Raw genomic sequence first — 20405 nt, forward strand, 5'->3', positions numbered from 1 at the left:
GCCCTCCACAACTAAGACTGAAAGGACAACAACTTGAAGCTGAACGGCACCCTCCACAGGTAAGATTGAAAGGACAACAGCTTGACTTGGAAAAAAGGCCTGGAAGTACACACTGTTCCCCAATAAAGTCCTGTTCCCCTTCCCCAATAAAATGTTTAAAAAAAAAAAATACTTAAGATGGTAAATTAAAAAAAAAAAAAAGAAACTCTTGCTTAGTCCACAGTCTTACTCCTCATTTTGCTCCTTCTCTCGTTGCCTTTATCAAAGTTTCATCCCGTCCTTGTTTCTATTCTTTATGTTTAGTGTTAATGTGTTTGACTAAGACTTCAAGGACCTATTATTGAGAAGCTGGGGAAAAGAGTGTGGGAAAGGATTCTGAGGCTTAATAAAGCCTGGGCCTTGGAGAGGGGGGCGGAGAGGGAGCTGGACAGTGTTGAGTGTGAGGTCCAAAAGTAAGGTAACATTATAATTTATCACCCTATTCTGGGTTACTTTTGACAGTGAAAGGGAAGTGATTAATAAGTATGGCAGGTCAACCAAGATGTGTGGTCACCCTAATGATATAGGGAGCAAGTCAGAAAAGGCACTGTAATACGTGTTCATTTGGCTGCCTTTAGTGCCAGAGATGGGTGTAAGTGGCTTAGGGCCATAAATGTGACTTGCCGGGTGTAGAGGATGGTTTCTATTTGAGGATGGAGCTATCATGACATTTGATCTTTAGGACAGATCCATGTTTAATTGAGAGAAATTTAATTCGGTAGGAAACAGTTAAATGGAATTTGTTGGCTTTGCTTCTAATAGGTTATTACAATTTCACAACTACTTACAGACTTTTGGATACTCCTTAAAAATGAAAATATTTTCTAAGTATTATAACACACCCACCCACCTACCAATATTCTGTCCTATTTTAAGACCCACTTTAGCCCTGGAATTCTCATATCTTCTCTTCTCAAAAGATTAATAGAAGATTAAACAATCCACAAAATCTGTAGAATTACGTCTGAATTGTTTCTTCACTCACTACCCTGCAGTCTGTTCCTTGGTCTTGTGTTTTCCAACAAATGCAATGATTTTGTTGGCTTTTCCACTTGTTTAATGTGCCAAATCTTATTCATTTCCATGGAAATCAGCCTATAATACAAGTGTCCACATCATGTATGTTAAGGAAGTATTGCTTTGTTTTTAAAGCCAGTTCATTGTAACACACATTTTACCATACTCAAAAAAAAATCTATAAATTACCTCTTTTAATATTTACAAAGCTAATCTACTATGTTACGTACTTCTAAAAGAATGCCAGTCTAGCAGAATTCATTCATTCTACAAAAATTTATTGAGTTCCTCTTATTAGTAGAGGCACTAAGTGAAACACAGGCGAAATCACAGTTCTTGTCCTCAACGCTCCCTCGCTCACAGTGATAGGACAAGGAGATCTACCTTTTTGGTTGCAGGGAGTCAGAAAAGGTGTCTTTTAGGAAACACTTGTGCCGGCTCTGGAAAGTGGAATAGGACTTTTCTAGGAGGGAAATAAGATAAAATGTTTTGAGCCCCTTCTACGGGTCAGACACCTTACATAGAGGATTTGATATACTCCTCACACAAAAGTGATCGGAGAGGTTTTTATTGTTCCATTTTTTACAGGTTAAAAAGCATTAAGTCAGTTGTTCAAAGTTACCTAGCAGGTGAACTATGGAGACTGAAGATGCGAACTTGATGTGTCTCCACTATTTCAAGGCACCACACTTCTTCCCAGCACGACAAAGGGAAATATGACTAATATTTTTAAATGCTGTATGATGCCATCGATAGAAAGGTGAGGAACAGGGAAAACTTACATTCTACCGGTAAAGGTTTTCCTAGGTACTTGCTAAGTTAGGCATTCCTTCTGTGCAATCATCTTTTGCTTTGCTATCTGCATGTTGTAAGCTTACGCTTATTGAACACTTTACCATGCATGCCAGCTACTTGTGTAAACACATTATATTATTTAATCTTCACAACAACTCTTTAAGGTTGTCTTATTACTCTGCCCATTTTGTAAGTGAGCAAACTGGTTTTCAAGGGCCAAATAACTTGGCCAAGGTCACAGAACTGAAGTCGCGAAATTGGGCATCGGTGAAACGAATAAGGAGAGATACACTGAAGACTGAGAAATGGGTCCCGCCGCTTGGCTCGTGAAGGCCGATCTTTCCAGGTACGGTGCTGTGTTCCCCCAAATCTGCCTTTCTCCTTGAGGGAAGCGGGGACCGACACATGGAGTGGACGGCAGTTTCCGGCAGGAACAACGCTGGCAGGAAGACCCGGCATGGGGCGAAGCGGAAGAGCAGGGGGGGCGTGTTTTGCCCAGGGTGTCGTGGCGCCAGTCTCCCCGCCCTCAATCGACCGTCGGTCGCCTCGCCGCGGCCCGTCCCCTGTGCCGTGCGACCCAATCAGCGGCAGGGCCTGGGCCCCGCCCCTCCGCCGAGGCTATATAGGCCAGGCCGGAGGAGCCCCGCGCCCCCCCATCCCCCCCACACACAGGTACGCACATACACACGGACACCGCGCAGCCGTGGGTTTGCGGGCCCCGCGTGGTACCCCACGCCTGCCCGCGCTGCGTGTCCCAACCTCCGCCGCGCCGCGCCGCGCCGCCGCCGGCCTGAGCCCCGCCCGCGCCCGCTCGCCCCTCCGTCCGCCGCTGCCGGTGCGATGCAGCTGGGCCCGAGGCCCGCGACGCTGGGGCTGCTGCTGCTGTGCGCCGCGGCGGCCGGCGCCGGGGACGCGGAGGAACTGCACTACGCGCAGGGCGAGCACCGCGCCGACTACCATCGTGAGGCGCTGCTGGGCGGCCAGGTGAGGCGGCCGGGCCTGGGCTGGGAGGGCGGCCTTGCCCTGCGGCACCGCGCGCTTTGTGCCTGGACAAAGGGGGGAGCCCGGCGCGGCCGGGGCGGCCTGACCATGGGGGCCGGGCGGGACGCCGCTCGCTCTCGGGAACCCCGGGGCCTCTAAACCTGAGGACAGAGGGTGGCCCCAGGCCCGGATCCTTTGTACCCTCGGATACGCGGCAGGGTCACTAAGGGTGTGTAGGCGCGGGGGCTTTGGAGAGCAAGTGTGGGCCACCCAAAAACCCCTGGGCAAGGGAGGCTTCTGGTAGCCCTGTTTTTCTCCATCATTTTGCCCCACTGATAGTAATGCTTGACCCCATTGTGTATCGCTTACCCTCCAAAGGAAGAAGTCGATGAATATGTGAAACTCACCCCCGAAGAGCAACACAAAAGATTGAAGTCAATCATAAAGAAAATTGACTTGGACTCAGATGGCTTTCTCACCGAAAGTAAGGACGTCCTACGCAACTAACAATGGAGAAATCCCTTTGTAGGGCACAGAAACACACTTACACAGGGGTGTCTGTTTAGGGTAGATTGCCAGTGTTCCAGCAAATCAGAGGTACTGTGAGAGGGTGAAAAGGACATAGTACGTTTTACATCTGGAAATCTTTAGACGTAGGATTCCAAGAAAACCCGGTGCTTTCTCCAGCCAGTAATCGGTAAACCACTGACCTGTACCTTCAGCAAACACCCCATTCTTCATAGGCCTTTTATCAGTGTCAACAGTGTGATTCCTTTTAGGAAAATATGCCAAAAACCTTCTTCCACTAAGTGATGTATTGCTCTATTGAGATAGGCTTCTTTAGAATTATAGGAATTTGCTTTTTATAAGCAAGTGGGAAAAGACCTGTTGCATATGAGTTATGTTTATTACATATTATTGCAGCTGGTAGAGCCTTAGAACCATCATGTCTCTTTGGCGAGATGAATAAACTGAAGCCTAGAGGGCAAGTGCTTTTTCTCAAATGAGTGGGAAAGCCTGGACTGGAACCCAAATCGTCTCTTAATTAATGTTTTAATATTCTTCACTTTAAAAAAATCTGAGCGGTCTTAACGTACATTCTATAGGCAGAAACGAAATTCACAGATTAAAAGAATATTCCAAATTGTGCAGTTGCCTCTTATTGCTTAATTCAAGTGATAAACCCTATCAGCTTTCTAAGTTGATCCTCAAAAATTCAGGAGCTAATTCGCTATAACTTATTTAAATGCAGCTCAGCATCTGAGGAATGAAGTTGCTGGAAAGAGAATCACAGACTGGAAAATTTAAGACGTGTTGTTAATAAAGTATTCGCATAAGTGCCGTCAGGAATAGTAAGGTTTTGGTTCTTTCTACTTAAACAAGAAGAAAACCCTAGACTCTAATATCTAACAAGAAGGGGCCCATGTTTGGTCCCACTAGAAAGCACACAGAGCAGGCAGATTTGGAAGACTGTGGTACCTGTCAGGGCCTACATATGATCAAATAGGTAATAGTAAACTTTTAAAAAATACGAAGTTAAAAAGAACTTAGTCCAAATGTGAATTTTACAGATAAGAGAACAAAAACATGAGAGGGTGAATGTCTCCTTATAGCAAGGCTCAAGTGTGAACCCACATTTCTGGTCACTGCTCCATTATGTGTTCTATTATGCCATGATGAGCTCTCTAGACAAACTAGAAGAAACCCTCATTCTTGAAGATCATTGAGGGAATTTTCCTAATTTGCACTTTAAAGGTCAGGACTGAACTTAAGTTTTTGAGAGACAGCAAAGGTCAGTGGAAGGAGTTTGGGCTTTGAAGCCAAAGGTAGGTTTGAATGTGGACTCTGCTGCTTGTTATCCATGAGTCCTCGATTGCAAACCCCCGTTTCCTGAACTGTCAAATAGTGATTAGAATGGGCTTGTTTTGAAAGTTAGAGACAACGTGTGTAGAAGGTCTGTTACACAATAATTCTTTACTACATGCTTGCTATAATTATTCTGCCCTGATTTAGTTTCAGGAGAGACTAAAAGGGTCTTTTGTATTCATCGGGCCTCCCCCAAACCAGCAGAGGGGTACCACTCTACACCAAATGGTACACTCCTGCTATCCACACAGATGCTCATGTTCTCCTCCCCCTTTTCCTTTAATGCGTTGAAGTAAATATCTCTGAACAGATTTTTCAAATTTGATCTGAAAGTGGACATTAGAGATTTAGAAACTTGTTTTCCCATGTCTTCAGGTACCAGGTTAAGACAGAAAGCTGTTACAAGAAAGTCATAAATCATAATTGCTACCCGTAACTTGTGTTAAAGTTTCCTCCAGATGTTTCATGTCATGGTTACGGGGAGTAGACCGTAACAGGGTTTCTCAATCCTCAGTCACATAAACACCTTTTCATAGTGTAGGCCATACCTACTTACCATCTATTATTTCCTTAGTATAGTTTTGATCAACTCCATATGAAATTTAAAGGAAAATTTTATATTACTGTCATAAATGAAAAACATTAAAATAAATAGGTTATTCAGAGATGTGTGCTTCCTGAGATAACTGTGATAGCAAAGGTTATCTGCGGTTTATGAATGATATTTTTTTAAAATCAAGTGCTATTTGGGCCAATTACTAATTCATTTAATAAATACTTATTTAGCCAGGGGATTCCTAAGCACTTGGAGTGCTTTGATGAACAACGCATACACAAACTCTGCACTCAAGGAGCTTACACTCTATTTGGAACACATAATAGTCTCAGATTTGAAACGGTTCTCCCCAACTCTTGCTCCTACTTCTGTGACTACAACTGAGCCAATTCTCATTCAGTCTTTGCCAACACTGAAGTTTGTTTTTCTTTTACAGAAGGTTTAGAAATCATCCTCTGTGAGAATTACTGTTACATTTATTGTATTCTGGGAAATTCCCATAGGTGAACTCAGTTCATGGATTCAAATGTCTTTTAAACATTATGCTATGCAAGAAGCGAAACAACAGTTTGTTGAATATGACAAAAACAGTGATGGTAGTGTGTCGTGGGATGAGTACAACATCCAAATGTACGACCGTGTGATTGACTTTGATGAGAACACAGCTCTAGAGGATGCAGAAGAGGAATCTTTCCGCCAGGTGAGTAACTTGGCGCGAGCTTTCCTTTTGATCATATCCGTTCACTTTATTTTCCTGCACGAAGAAGCATGCAGCCTGAGGTCAGACAGGTATGCCTTGTTCTCTGGGCACTCGCCTGTCCATCACAGTTGTCACTTTTATGCTTTCCTTTCTGGCTAGATTTAGTACTCTTATTTTGGACTACCTATGTTATCCCTTGCATCTGTTTTTCTCAGCTGTATCATTTGTTCTCATTTCCAGAGGACAGTGTCTCATTTCCTTTCTAATGAATTTTGAATATGTATATATCTCAATATTTTAATTTTTATAGTACTGAACAGTTTCATAGCATATTTAGTAAGAAGACTATAATGGGCTCATTCCCATTGGTTGTTTTTTTTTCTGCCCCTTTCTTCCGCCTCCACCGCCCCCTCCGGTTCAAGCACTTGTTTCTCAAGTCTAGTTGTGTAGGACACAGCTCCCTGGCCCATGCTGGTATTATGAGTCTTGCGCTCCCCACCAGGTTGTCGGTCGGTCTCTCACAGCAGCTCTCGCCGCCTGCCAGCCGCTCACTCTGGCTGCCAGCCACTGAGGCTGGCCACTGGCAGCATCCAACAGCCCAAGGCAGCCCACACCGACCTACAGCTGCTCACCGCAGCCCAGCTCTGGGGAGAGCCGTTGTTCACAATCTTAGCTGTAGAGGGCGCAGCTCACTGGCTCTTGTGGGAATCGAACCAGCCACCTAGGCGTTAGGAGCACAACGCTCCAACCACCTGAGCCTCCAGGCCAGCCCTCATTCCCATTGTTAAACACAGCTTTATATAAATTAACTCTTTAAAATAATTTTAAGTTGTGGTCAAATACATAACATACAATTTACCATTTTAACCATTTTTAGGTGCATCCAATGAGTGTTCAGGACATTCATATTGTTATACAACCAATCTCCATAACTCCGCATCATGCAAAACTGAAACTCTAATGTTATTAAACAGCTCCCATCTCCCCTCCTCCAGCCCATGGGGCAACCACCATTCCATGGTCTGTCACTGAGTCAGACTATTCCAGGCAACTTACGGAAGTGGGAGCAGGCAGTATCGGTGTTTTTTTTGTTGTTTTTTTGGTGACTAGCTTATTTTAACTTCCGTAAGGTTTATCCATGCTGTAACGTGTCAAAATTTCCTTTCTAAGACTGGACCAAATGCAGAGTGTGCCAGAAAAATGTGTACACATTTTAAGAAAGGAAAAAAACTGTTAAAGTTGTAATACTCAATTTATATCAATAACAAAAGATGAATACAAATCAAGTTTGACTTCCGCCGTTACAAAGTAGTGCTCAAAGTGGTTAACCATCAGCATAATTTTAATACAGTTTTTTCCTGTCTTTAAATGTGTACACATTTGATGTTTATCCGTTCATCTAAATCAGGGGTGTCCAAACTTTTTTCAACATTTTTCACAAAGGGCCATATGCGGTAAAATACACAAACAGCCGGGCCCCTCACTCGAGGTGAAGTATGTATTGCCTCACCTGGTTTATTTAAGTAAACTAAATATATTTTTGGAATTTGCTGCGGGCCAATAAAAAATGGATTGCGGGCCACAGTTTGGACACCCCTGATCTAAATAGACAACGGTCTGCTTCAACTCTTTGGCTACTGTGAATAGTGCTGTTGTGAACAGGAGAGCACAAATATCTCTTTGAGACCCTGCTTTCAATTCTTTTGTGTACATACCCAGAAGTGGGATTGGTATTGCTGGATTGTATAGTGATGCTAGTTTTAAGTTTTTGAGGAACTGCAATACTGTTTGCCATAGTGGTGGCAGCATTTAAAATAACTCCTTTTTGAAGATTCAATATCACTGAGTTCTAGTGTGTCTCATGGTTTAATTGCTTTAAATACATGCTTCTTAGCAGAGCTGAGGAAGACAATATTTAGGAAAGACTTTAGTAAGTAGAAGAATTTTTCAAGACAAAATGACTGTTTTCTTGAGAAACTTTTTTTTTTGTATAATTTTGTATTTCAAAATTAGTCTTTTTTAAGATAGTTTTTTACATATGGAAAAAAATTAAGACCAAATACCTTGTTACATACTGTTATGTCCCAAAACATTAGGCAAGGGTACTTGGAAAACATTTGAGCCTCTTCCATTTCTTAACTTACCCCATTATTAGTATCTACCTTGTAGTTTTTATTGTGGCCATATTTCATCATTGAACTTGTGACTTAGTTTAGAATCGTACTGGCCCCTTGGACTGTAGAGGCCATCGCCAGCTCCAAGTAGGTTGTTTCTCTGCTAATGCTTGTGCATATGCCCCCAGAAGCAGCCTTGGAGCGAGTCTGTCTGGATTTACATCCAGCTGTACCCTTAAGTTATGCAGCTTTGGGTACATTATATACCTGCCTTAAGCTTCAGTTTCCTCATATCTAAAAAGGGGATAATGACAGTATGGAGAAATAGTAGTAAGAAGTAGTAGCTGTTGGACTGGTAAGCAGTGCCCATTGACTTAAGAATATTGTGGAAGAAAGCATGTGCAATTCGCATACGGTTATGTTTCCCATTTATATACACTCGGCCTTTAAAGATTGGTGAGGCATTTGCGAGCTATATCAGCTTTAGGATAGTAAGGATTTAATTTACAGGAGAGAATGTATCTTTTGTTACCCCTTTTTTTTGTTCTCCTTTGGCCCTTCATCTTACTGATGAAGATTTATACCGAAGACAGTATAAGTTAGTCTTTTCACTTCTTAGTGTCTAAACGAAGACAAATGATGATAATGAGATTTGCGATTTCTGTCAACTAGGTATCCTCCTTTACCAAAGGAATTATCTTAAAAGCATCATTTGTGTTCTGAGACTTGTCTAAAACCAAACGATGGTATGATGCTATGACTTTCTTGCCACAGAACAACAGAGAAGTTAAATACAGTATTTTAAAATCTTACTATTACTAGATTCTAATAGTGCCCTTATGTTTTCTTTTGGCACCCAAAAGATTTAAATACTATCCTATCAAAATGTAAGGAATGTGTTAGTGCGTGTTTTTTTTCATCTGTATTCTTGAAAAGGGGTGATGTAATAGATGATGGTGTTAAGAAGAAAATCTTCACTTTGAAGAGATACTTGACTCATTAATTTCAACTGCTTTAAAAAACAGTTTTTCTTTTAAAAGATGTTTGGTTCTAAGGCAGCGTCCCTCACCTTGGTACTCATACATGTTGACTATAAGACTCTACATCTTAGGAATGAGTTAGATGGATCTTAATAACTGAAAGAAATTGATGGATCCCTGAAATGAACATTTCTCAGTCAGGCTCCTACTACTGGTTATTCTTTGACAACCCAGAAATATGTCTCTACAGAAGTTCTAATCATAATACTTTATTAGAATTTTATACCATTCCCTAAAAGTGGAATAACCCGTAAAGGTAGAGTGGAGTGTAAAGATGAACTCGGAAATAGCTGCATTTTTCTCCAAAATAAATCAACGCTAATCAATGAGTCTTAATCAAAGTTACACACTAAACATGATACCACCAATAAAATAATCATAAGAAGTACTTGGAGGTCCAAATAATTTTTTCTCTATTGAAACTTATTAAAAACAATAATCTATTTGATACCTAAATTTCATCTTATTTTTAATGTTTCCATGTAGAGAGTAGAGATAACTTGGAATAATGACCCTCTCAGACTGCAATATCCGAAAAAGCATTTCTTTATGGTATGATGAACAAATACAGTCGTCACTTTAAAGTAGGATAATTGAAGTTTGGGGACCTGCCTGGCTTCTGATGTGCATGTATAAGCAACATTTGTTTGTGTAATATCTATTCTTACAGAGGACTAATTAGAATTTTAAAGACCTAGATATTTATTCTGGTATCACAAATGATGTATCTCCTCAAGTAAAATCATTAGCCTACCAAAACACGGCAGTTTTGTCCCGCACAAGTTTGTTACAATAAAAAAAGAAATGATTGGTAGTTTCTACCTGTTGACTACTTACTATATGTTAACACTGTCTATCCTCCCCTGGAATACAAGGTTTTTATACTGTATAAAAGAGTGTTGAGGTCTTATAAAACTGACAGTTTGTTTTTGTTATCTTCTAGAAATGAGTTGCTCTTAAATTGTGCTCTTCAAATGACTGAATAAAACAGCTTTTAAAAATCACATTTCAATTTATTTACAAAATTTGAGACATGTGAACCAGAAAATTACTTTCTTAAAAAATTAATGTTTGTTGAAAGAGATCCTTTCTTCATAAGCAAGTTTGGCCAAATTCAGCTACCTCTGTTAAAACATGGACCTTTTTTGCTCCAAATTCAAGGGTTCTTTCATAAGGAAATCTAAGCACGTAGTATTTTGAGTAGTTATTCAAAAAGAAATTGATTGACTCGACAAAGCACATCAAGCTCTTACTTGTCTGTTGTTTCCCATGTTAAACCTGAACGTACACAGAATGTAAATTTCTTGGTCTAGTTATTTTAAAAGTATGAAACATTGAGTTAAAAGCAGCTATTTGGAAACAAGTTTGTTTGTTTTTTCTTCTCTGTCAGAATTGGGTGAGTAACTGACTGTGGAATCTGAATGTTTAAAAGATGAATTGTTTTGCAGAAGAAGTGAGACTCCTCTGTAAATGTGTGCCACCTAACTTCCATTATTCTAGAAAACTGAAAAGAGCATTTCTTGTCAACAGTGAAACACATGAATTAACAGCTTCTAAATTATTTGAAATTGTAACTTTTCAAAACGGTGCAGTTTAATACACATCACTTTATAGAAAGTAAAGTTATTCCCAGAAATACTCAAAATAGAATTTATGTAGAATTAATAGTATAGCACTATTGACTTCCCAAGGCTTTTGATTACACAATGTCCTTTGAAAATTAATTAAAAGTAGCCCTGTCCCAAAGAGCTGCGAATTGATTTATTACTTGAGTATATTTTAGGAAAAGAATAAAGGAAGATGAGTATGAGAAAGTAGACACGGGTGCGTTTATTTAATCTCAAAATAGGCCCATTTCAGCTTTTGATATATGTATATCTGAACATAGAGAATTAGCACTATAAATTGCCTCCTAAGAATAGACTTCCAAATAGGTACATACACCGAAACTATTCTGAGTACTATTTTTCTCAAACCTGTGTGTGTGTATTACAATTTTATTTATAACAATATCTACTACACCATTCTGACCAGAAAGCTTAACATATTTTTGAAAAGTCATTTCAAAGACCAGAAACAACTTAAAAATGGCACAGTAAGAATTAATGCAAAGACAAACAAAAAAAGAATGAATGCATAGTCTAAATTTATTGCTTTTTGGGCATTCCACAAGTATTGAGATTGATTGTTAAAGAAGATAGTGTGTAGTACTGTAGAAAAAACAAGGAATCCAAGTTCAACAAATTTAAGCTGTATTTCTGACATCCTTTCAATCATTTCATCTCAGTTTTTCTATCAATAATGGTAGTTTGTAACTTTTATGAAATAATTAAGTTTTACTAATTGTTTAATGGGTATTCTGATCCCTATTGCTAACTGAGATTTTCTTTTTTTAATTATAAATTTTTCAATTAAAAAAAAACACAGTTAAAACCTTTTTCTCCCACCCCCCACCTCTGGCAACCGCCAATCTGTTTTCTGTATCTATTTGCTAGGTTTTTGGTTTGTGTTTTTTTTTTTCAGGTTCCACATGTATTAGAGATCTTACAGTATTTGCCTTTCTCTGTCTGATTTATTTCACTGAGAGTAATGCCCTTGAAGTCTATGCATGTTGTGACAAATGGCGGGATTTCTTTCCTTGTATTTTTTTTTTTTTTACTGAATAATAATCCATGTTCTATACGTAGCATAATTTTTTATCTATTCAGCCACCGATGGACGTTTAAGTCATTTCTATATCTAGGCTATTGCGAATAATGCTGCAGTGAACATGGGGGTGCTTGCTTATACGTGTCTTTTGGAGTTGGTGTTATTTTTTTCATCGGATAAATACCCAAGTAATGGAATTGCTGAATCATAGTGTAGTTCTGTTTTAAATTTTTGAGGGACTTCCATACTGTATTCCATAGTGGCTGCATCAATTTACAATCCCACCAAAAGTACACAAGGATTCCTTTTTCTCTACATCCTCACCAACTTTTTTTTGTTAATAGCTGCTCTAACAGGTGTGAGGTGACACCTTGTTGTGGTTTTGATTTGCATTTCCCTGGTGATGAATAACTTTCACGTGTATGTTGGCCATCTGTGTGTCTTCTTTGGAAAAATGTTCAGACCTTCTGCCCCTTTTTCCATCAGATTTTTTTTTGTTATTGAGTTGTATGAGTTCCTTATATATTTTGGATTTAGCCCCTTATCAGGTATATGATTTGCAAATACTCTCCCATTCCATAGGTTGCCTTTTCATTTTGTTGATGGTTTCCTTTGCTGTGCAGAAACTGTTTAGTTTGATGTAGTCCCATGGGTTTATTTCTGCCGTTGTTGCTTTTGGTGTCAGATTATGCCAATTTTTTGTTTGAGGGAACCAGGGAGGTTAAGCAATTTGCCTTAAGAAACACAGCTAGTAGTAAGTGGCATTTCTGGAATTCAGATCTGAGTCTCTAACACTGGGGCCTGACTCTACACTGCCTCTAAATGTTCGTTATTTGCCCAAACAACCTTCAAAGGGATGGCATGAAGATAAAATAAGATAATATATGAAAATGTACTTTAGATTTCACATAGTTTGTATTTTTCAAAGTATTGTTCATGATGATATAGTGTGGATGAGACTTCTAAACATCTTCAATATTTAATTTTCAAAGCTTCATTTAAAGGACAAGAAGCGATTTGAAAAAGCTAACCAAGATTTAGATCCTGGTTTGAATCTGGAAGAATTTATTGCTTTTGAGCACCCTGAAGAAGTTGATTATATGACGGTAAGGAAGAAATATTTTAAGAGAATTATTGAGTGACCAAAAGTTTACAACCTGTTTTTACTGTCATTAAACTGAATTGTATAGCAACCCGAATTTTAAGAGACAGGAAGATCTTAAGTTCTCCCCGTTAAGATGAGTGGGAAGAAGGGTTTCTGGGGGTAGGGGTGCTTATTGGGAGGAAAAAGATAAAGGACCAAGAATGTTTTTAATCTCTGTGATATATATGCGCATCAGCCTTCCCCCAGCTATATTACGTTTCATAAGCTCATTACCTTCAGTGCCCTCCTTGTACTTTGGTTGCACTCTAGGTTTAACTCAACCAACGTTGATTGAGTTCCTACTATGGTTTCGCAAGATTCTTGAGAGCAGAAATTATCTTATTGGAGGGTAAAGATTAATATAACAAAGTAGACTTCAGGTTTACATTGAGGTTTGTCGCCTGGCATCTGCCTCCAGCTGTGAGGCTTTGTGCTCTGGGTGTTTCAGGGAGGGAAGGTATACCTTTTTGTGTAATAGGTCCTAGTCAGATGCTGTGGCCCCTAGAGCAAGTCGCAGGTGCATTTTTGTCCAGGGCTCAGTGACAAGACGTGGTACCACCTTCAGTGCCACTTCTCTTGCCATTATGAGTCTTCTGACTTCTCACTTGGCACAAAAATACATGACCTAGTTCATGAACAAATTGTGCCGGGCACAATTTGATTGAGTGCCAAAATTAAGTTGGGACAAGCTAATTGAGCCCTGTCTGGCAGATGGGACTCTGGATCTTTGGGAAATAAGGAGCATTTGAAGGTGAGGAGGGGAACGGCCGGTGAAAGCGACGAAACAATTTCGGCATTATGTGTTGTGCACTGTGGGTTAGGCATCGTGTTAGGAGTGCAACGTGGCGCTGCAGTGACAGGCTTGACCAACGCTGTGAAGAAAGAATAGCAGGAATGTTGACTGACTACATAACATGGGAAGGGAAGAGTCAGACATGACTCAGTCTTGTGTAACACCATGAAGGAGGTGCCAGGATGTCCTGTGATAGTGCTGAGCTGGCTTGATGGCCGCACAGAAGCTTACCTTGATTTTCTCTGTGTAACCCATCTTCCCTGTTGGGGTACATTGGATGTAGAAAAGGGCGAGAGTGCAAGATCAACTAAGTGATTCAACTTTTCATTAAAAGTCAGAATATAAAGATATTTTCATTCATGTAGCTCCAAAGAATAGCTTAACCATGGCAGCATTATTGAAAAAAGTCTCATTTCCCAAGAGGAAAAATCATTTTCATCAGTGATTCTTTTATTAGATCACAGACTCCTTTAAAAATATGCAAAGTATGGACACTGTCCCAGAAAAGTCAAATATGCTCGTATGCACCAAATATTGGATTATAATTTCAGTAGATTCTCTCTCTAAAACCAATCTTTGAATCTGCAGATTAAGATTTCTTGATTTCATCAACTATATGGTGACGGAAGGAGAACTGACTCTGGGTGGTGAACACACAATGGGATTTATGGATGATGTCATACGGAATTGTACACCTGAAATCTATGTAATTTTACTAACAATTGTCACCCCAATAAATTAAAAAAAAAAGATTTCCAGATTTCTATATATGAAATCTGAAATACTTAGAAAACCCACAACTTGTATTTCAGTGTCAGCTCATACAGATTAAATGAAGCTCCTGGATCTGGCTAGAATTGGACTGTTGAGATTGTATTTTGTTACAGTTGTGATGCTGCCATTTGGACTGAAAGATGTTCACGTAGCAGCACATAGTGACAAAACGAGTTCAGTAGCTGTGACCTGTGACGGGCAAGGCAAGGAAGACTAGGAACTAAGATGGTAGCTCAACAGTGCATCAGACTCATGGGTACTTGAATGTGCTTCAAGACACAGAAGAAGGAGCTGATGGAGAAAACACTGAAGCAGTGGGAGAGGCCAGAGTTCAGGGTGAGAGCACGTGCTCAGGAGGCACCAAGTATGGAGTCGAAGACAGCTGTGGGCTTTGCCCTAGAGAAGACGTGTCAGGCAGCTTTAACTCCTGAGATCAAAGAGAAGGATGACAGCAATGGGCATCAAAGTAGAGGTCACTAGAGGTGAGAGGCAGTGCTGGTAAACGAGGCATTTCAGAGGAACTGGACCACAGTGGGAAACATTGGACAGGGTGTCTGCCTAGAGTATTGGAGCGAGTTACGGTAAGGCTGAAAGAAAGTGAAGGTTTCAAAAAACAGCTGTAGGGTATGTGTTAGGGAAACTGAGGCAGGGAGCGACCTCCAGGCTGAAGTGAGAGCCCACTGAAATGGCTCGAAAAATTCTAGGGACTAGGCTTATATTGTTGTATCTGTTTTTAACTTCATGACTGGAGTAAAGGAGAAAGTGATGTGGGTCTGTACTGGGTGGGGATTGGCATAAGAACGGGGTGCAGGAGGGTGTAGGAAGGCACTAAGGGAAATACTATGGCAGCTGGCTGTGAAACAGATTGGCTTGCGTCAAGTGTGACTAGGAAGGGTGGGATATTTGGGTTTGACAGATGGATTGGTTGGTGAGAAGCCTTGGTAAGGGCGAGAACAGCTTTGGAGGTCGATTTGGTGGGAGGGGAACCAAAGTGATTGTTTTTAGTGATCCAGACACATTTTGATCTGGAGGTAAAACAACAGTTCTGCAAAGAGATCTCAGCTCAGGATTCTGGGTGATGAATGGATTGTCGGGAAAGTGGAGGTAAAATGATGTCATTCTTGAGAAGGAGGGAGTGTGCAGAAAGTAGGAGCGTTCAGTGCTAAGGTTATTTAATGGGCTGAAGTGGAATTCTGAACAGTAGAAGCCTAAGGGTATTGAATTTCAAGTTACTTAATATTTGGCTTTTTTTTTTTTTTTAAATTGGGGAATATTGGGGAACAGTGTGTTCCTCCAGGGCCCATCGGCTCCAAGTAACTGTCCTTCAATCTAGTTGTGGAGGGTGCAGCTCACTGGCCCATGTGGGTATTGAACCGGCAACCCTGTTGTTCAGAGCTCGCGCTCTAACCTACTGAGCCATCCGGCCACCTCAATATTTGGGATTTTATTCCTGATTCTAAATTCCAATGTTTAGAAAGATTGTCTTGCAGGCATGAGACAGTCAAATGATTATTTCTAGAGAAATTCTGTAGTAGGAGTGATTCAGGTGGAGGTACGATAGGATTGACAATTTTGTTACTAATTCTATTTTTTTTAATGAACACATACTAGGAATTTGTTATTCAAGAGGCTTTAGAAGAACATGACAAAAATGGTGATGGATTTGTTAGTTTGGAAGAATTTCTTGGGGACTACAGGCGGGATCCAAGTAAGTTGCCTGGGGGTGTGTAATGGGGCATTTACTTAAAGAAAGAACTTGAAAGACAGTCTTGTTCGTTTTGAGCTCTGTGTGACCAGGAAAAATGCAACAAGAAGAATTTGCAGGATTTCTACCTGTTCTTCGAAGTTACATATAATACAGGCAAAGCAGAGGGACTTACAGTTTATCTGAGAATGCTCTCGCTCACTTTAGTTCCATTGCTAGATTCAGACATAGAAAGTAATTATGAAATTAAATAAGAGAAGAAGTAAAAGTTGATATTTGTAAACAAAATCCTGTATCTTTGTATGTAGATTTTTAAAAGGGGAAAAAAAAAATACTGTAACCACTGGTGTGGACTATGGAAGGTGACTTACTGCGTATTTGAGATGGGAGGAGTTTGCAGGCTTTTCTATTAGCAGCTGTCTTTCTTGAGAATTGCCGCTGAAAAGCACACCTGATTGTGAATGTCACTTAAAAATTACACATGGCACTACTTTGTAAGAAGAGTATGTGTGAAGTTTATATAGTTACATGATAGACAAACATATTACCCAACTCAAATTTGGGAAAAGTAGACATCAGAACAAATAGCAGCAGTTAACAGAATTAGTTTGTGATACTATGGAACAATTTAAAAACTCTGAGTTGTTTAGACCTATGTGTCACCTTTGAAGATTACTATATAGCTTGTACTTATTTTAGCACTTTCAGTATTTCTGTTTCTTTGGGCATTCTTTATGTAGTAAGCTTTACATTCATTACTTGTATTCTAGGGATATATCAAAGTACTTAGTGTATACATGTGGTGTTCTTGTGTATGTATATTTGTGTATTCACGTGTGGTTTTTTTGGTTTTGTTTGTTTTTTGTTGTTTTATATATTAAGCAGCAAATGAAGATCCAGAATGGATACTTGTTGAAAAAGACAGATTTCTGAACGACTATGACAAAGATACTGATGGCAGGCTTGATCCCCAAGAGCTGCTGTCTTGGGTGGTGCCCAATAACCAGGGGATTGCACAGGAAGAGGTGAGTTCACGGGGAATGACTTTTCCCTGTGCACACGGTGCTACTGACAGGAAAGGAGGTTCCAAATTTTAAGCCAAAGAGAGAAGTGGCCGAGTTACTTAGTGGTTACTTAGTGGTCACTTAGTTACTTAGTGGTCAGCGCGTTGCTATTTCTTGATTTCAATCTAAGAATTGTTTCAGACTGTCAAGGAGACAAGGAAAGTAAGATTGAGTCATGTATTAATTTGATAGTACAGTGAATGCAATAATAAAAGTTCGTATTTACCTATAGGTTCTCATAATGGGTTAGATTAATTTTGTGTAACTTTGAGATATCCCGAAGTGGATTAGAGTTGGAAGGAGGCAGAACCCAGCAGAAATTAAGAAAGGAGCGAAAGGAAGCAGCTGTAGACAGACTGGTTGCAGTGTGTGATAGTTTCAGATACTCAGACAATGAGTGCACCTGAATGGTTTGGACAGATCTCATCACATGAAAATGCAAAACAACTTGCTGAAAATACTTGTTACACTCGACACCTTTTTGTTTTGTTTTAAAGGCTCTTCATCTCATTGATGAAATGGATTTGAACAGTGACAGAAAGCTCTCCGAAGCAGAGATTCTGGAGAACCAGGAGTTGTTTCTCACCAGTGAAGCCACAGATTACGGCAGACAGCTTCATGATGAACATTTCTATCATGACGAGCTTTAGTCCCTGGGTGTATCTGAGCAGAGTCCTGGCTCCTTTCATCATTTGTCACCAGCTTGACTTTTGTGATACAATATTGATGATGTTAATTTTCACTGAAGTTTTACTGCAGTCAGATGTATCTTAATATTGATTATAATTTTGACCTTTTATGAGAAAAACGAGACTACATTTATTTCAAAACATATTAAAGAAATAAAACAATATCGTGTCATAAGATAACAAAATATTTCCTAAATAGTCCATCTGTTTAGTACTGTATTGTGGAATATTTCTGAGTTCTATTTCCGTACTTGAAAAAAATGGAGGATTTTTAGATAATGCCTGAACAATATTAAAGGAATTTTTGACTGAGCTATCAATTTTTGTTTGTTTGCTTAAGTAGATTTAATTGGGTAACTGAACGAAGGATATTGTTTTTTGTTTTTAGCATTTTGTTTTAAAACCTTTAAAGGAACCTATTTAGAAGGACTTATACCTCACATATAAGTTGAGAAGTTATGCCTAATTTTAAAATGGTTTCTATAAAGGGTTTTACTGTATGAAATAGAACTTATATTTTTGCATATGTATAGATAGTAATTATATTTAATGTGTAACTATAGCTTTATTGTGTGTGGAGTTTGACATTGTACAGAACTCTTCTTTTTTGACTATTAAAAATGAAATGTACTACCTTTGTAAATGTTTGTTTTTCTTTAATATTCCTGGTAAACCTTGAATTTAGCATAGGTTTTGTTGTATTAAATGTTGTCTGGCCTCATCCGATCCTGTATTTGGATGGTGAGTATTCTTAAAACTGTTAAATTATTTTTGTTACATATTCTTATATTGCCTTTTTTCTCTTTTTTTGTGAATAAATCATAGTTGAATGTACACGTGACACATTTCAGTTGCTATTGTAGCCAATGTGGTCTTGCTGTTTGGGCTAGAAATAATCGTAAGGATTACACAGCTTGAAATCACCAATGGAGGTCAGTATCAGTTATACCGAAATGAAAAATCATACGTGATGAGCATTTCTTCACACCTGAATAGTCAGTTTTGACCTTATTCAGGATGTCAACTAATTACGTTTGGGGGGAATAAGAAAAGTGAGCTGAAGAATTCATATTTTCCTAGTTCTGACCCACAGATAGTTTTTCTTTTCTCTTACATTTTTTGTGTGTGTGTGTTTGAAGAGGTCAGCTAGCATTCTGTTAATCTTTTAAAAGTCCCTTACACAGCATTCAGAGAGCTCAGGCCCTACAAGAATAACTGCAGGTCTTTGAATTGATTGCTCTGCTGCCCTCCCTGCTGATATGAGGTGTGAATGCAAGTCGTTAACTGCACACTTTGATGACAGGTTACTTACTCTAGGATCTAAAGTACAGGACTTCCATGTTACCCTACTACATCTGTCTGCCCATACAGTTGTGTGTTTTTAATTTATTGGGGAGACAATTGTGTGGTGAGAGGTGCTGCTGGCCTGAGCTGAGACAAGGGCCGTGAGTTTGGAGAGGAGCAGGGGTGAGAAGACCAGGGAGGGGCCTGGCCGAGTGCTGCCCCGAGGATGAAGCTGGCACAGATGTCGGAGTCATCACTCAGTGGACTTTGGCTGTTTGCACAGCACTAGGAGAGTTCATTCTGCCTCGAGACTTTGCTAAACGCTTGCTATTTCCAGCCCTTGGAAGGTAGAGAAAGGACTGAGAAGGGAAGAAGGAGGGGGAGTGAGGGCCGATCACCTGTGGGGCAGGAGTCGACCTGCCTCACCTCACTGACCCCTCACTGTCACCCTGAGAGGGAGCGGTTATCCCCACCTGAGAGGCGAGGAGACTGACTTTCCATAAAAGTCTTTGCCTAAAGTCACACAGGTAGTACTTGGAGGTGACAGTCGTCAGCTCTGCACCTGTCAGGCTCAGTGCTCTTCACCCACCCCCCCCACTCCCACCATAAGGAAGGTGCCACCCCAGACTCCCTTCTGAGCAGCCAGGAAGCTCTTGTCAGTTGTGACCTCAGAAGAAGGGAACATGGTCAGAAGCAGAGCCGTGGTCTGGGCTGAGGAAGAAATTTTAATTAAAAGGCTCGAGCTCAGGCATCGCTTAGCTGCTGGGGAGTTGTTGTCACAGGGATCTAGTGTTGCTTCTCCTCCTGTGAAGGGTCAGGCCACCACCTCCCTTCCCACCTGTCCCCATCCCCATCTGCCGCCCCGGTCCCGCCCCAAACCCTGCCTGTGTGAGTGCTTGGCACGCTGCACCATTATCTTATGTGCATATTTTCCTCAATGGAATGACCAGGATTCCACCCATCGCTGCAAGGACTGTTTGGATCACTCTGTTTGTCCAGCATCTCCTGTGTGCACGTCCTAAGGGCCCATTTCAGCTTCGGTCCTGGACTCAGGACTGTGTTAGAATCAGTCTTCCTTTTAAGTACCATGTGAAATACAGATAATAATCGTCTCCGCCTTATCTGGAAAGGGGGAGCAGTGGGTGAGATGAGGCCTGTGAAGGGCCTCAAACAGGATTTATCTCACAGTGAGCTA

At 40.3% G+C, this 20405-nt stretch overlaps 1 protein-coding gene across 2 annotated transcripts; it reads left to right on the forward strand.

The window, feature by feature from the left end:
- The first annotated feature begins 2485 nt into the window (after positions 1-2485).
- On the forward strand, positions 2486-18569 carry RCN2 (reticulocalbin 2). Of its 2 annotated transcripts, none has more exons than XM_074317330.2 (7): positions 2486-2835; positions 3211-3316; positions 5758-5954; positions 12750-12863; positions 16080-16176; positions 17056-17198; positions 17735-18569. In XM_074317330.2, the coding sequence occupies exons 1-7, from the start codon at positions 2692-2694 to the stop codon at positions 17885-17887; spliced, it is 954 nt and encodes a 317-aa protein (XP_074173431.1). In that variant the 5' UTR covers positions 2486-2691; the 3' UTR covers positions 17888-18569. The 2 variants fall into 2 exon arrangements, with proteins under 2 accessions (XP_074173431.1, XP_074173432.1); XM_074317331.2 differs by having other exon boundaries at positions 17059-17198.
- The last annotated feature ends 1836 nt before the right edge of the window (positions 18570-20405 follow it).

Source organism: Rhinolophus sinicus, chromosome 13 (assembly GCF_057876585.1).
Source record: "Rhinolophus sinicus isolate RSI-liver-muscle chromosome 13, RSI-T2T, whole genome shotgun sequence".
Taxonomy (NCBI): domain Eukaryota; kingdom Metazoa; phylum Chordata; class Mammalia; order Chiroptera; family Rhinolophidae; genus Rhinolophus; species Rhinolophus sinicus.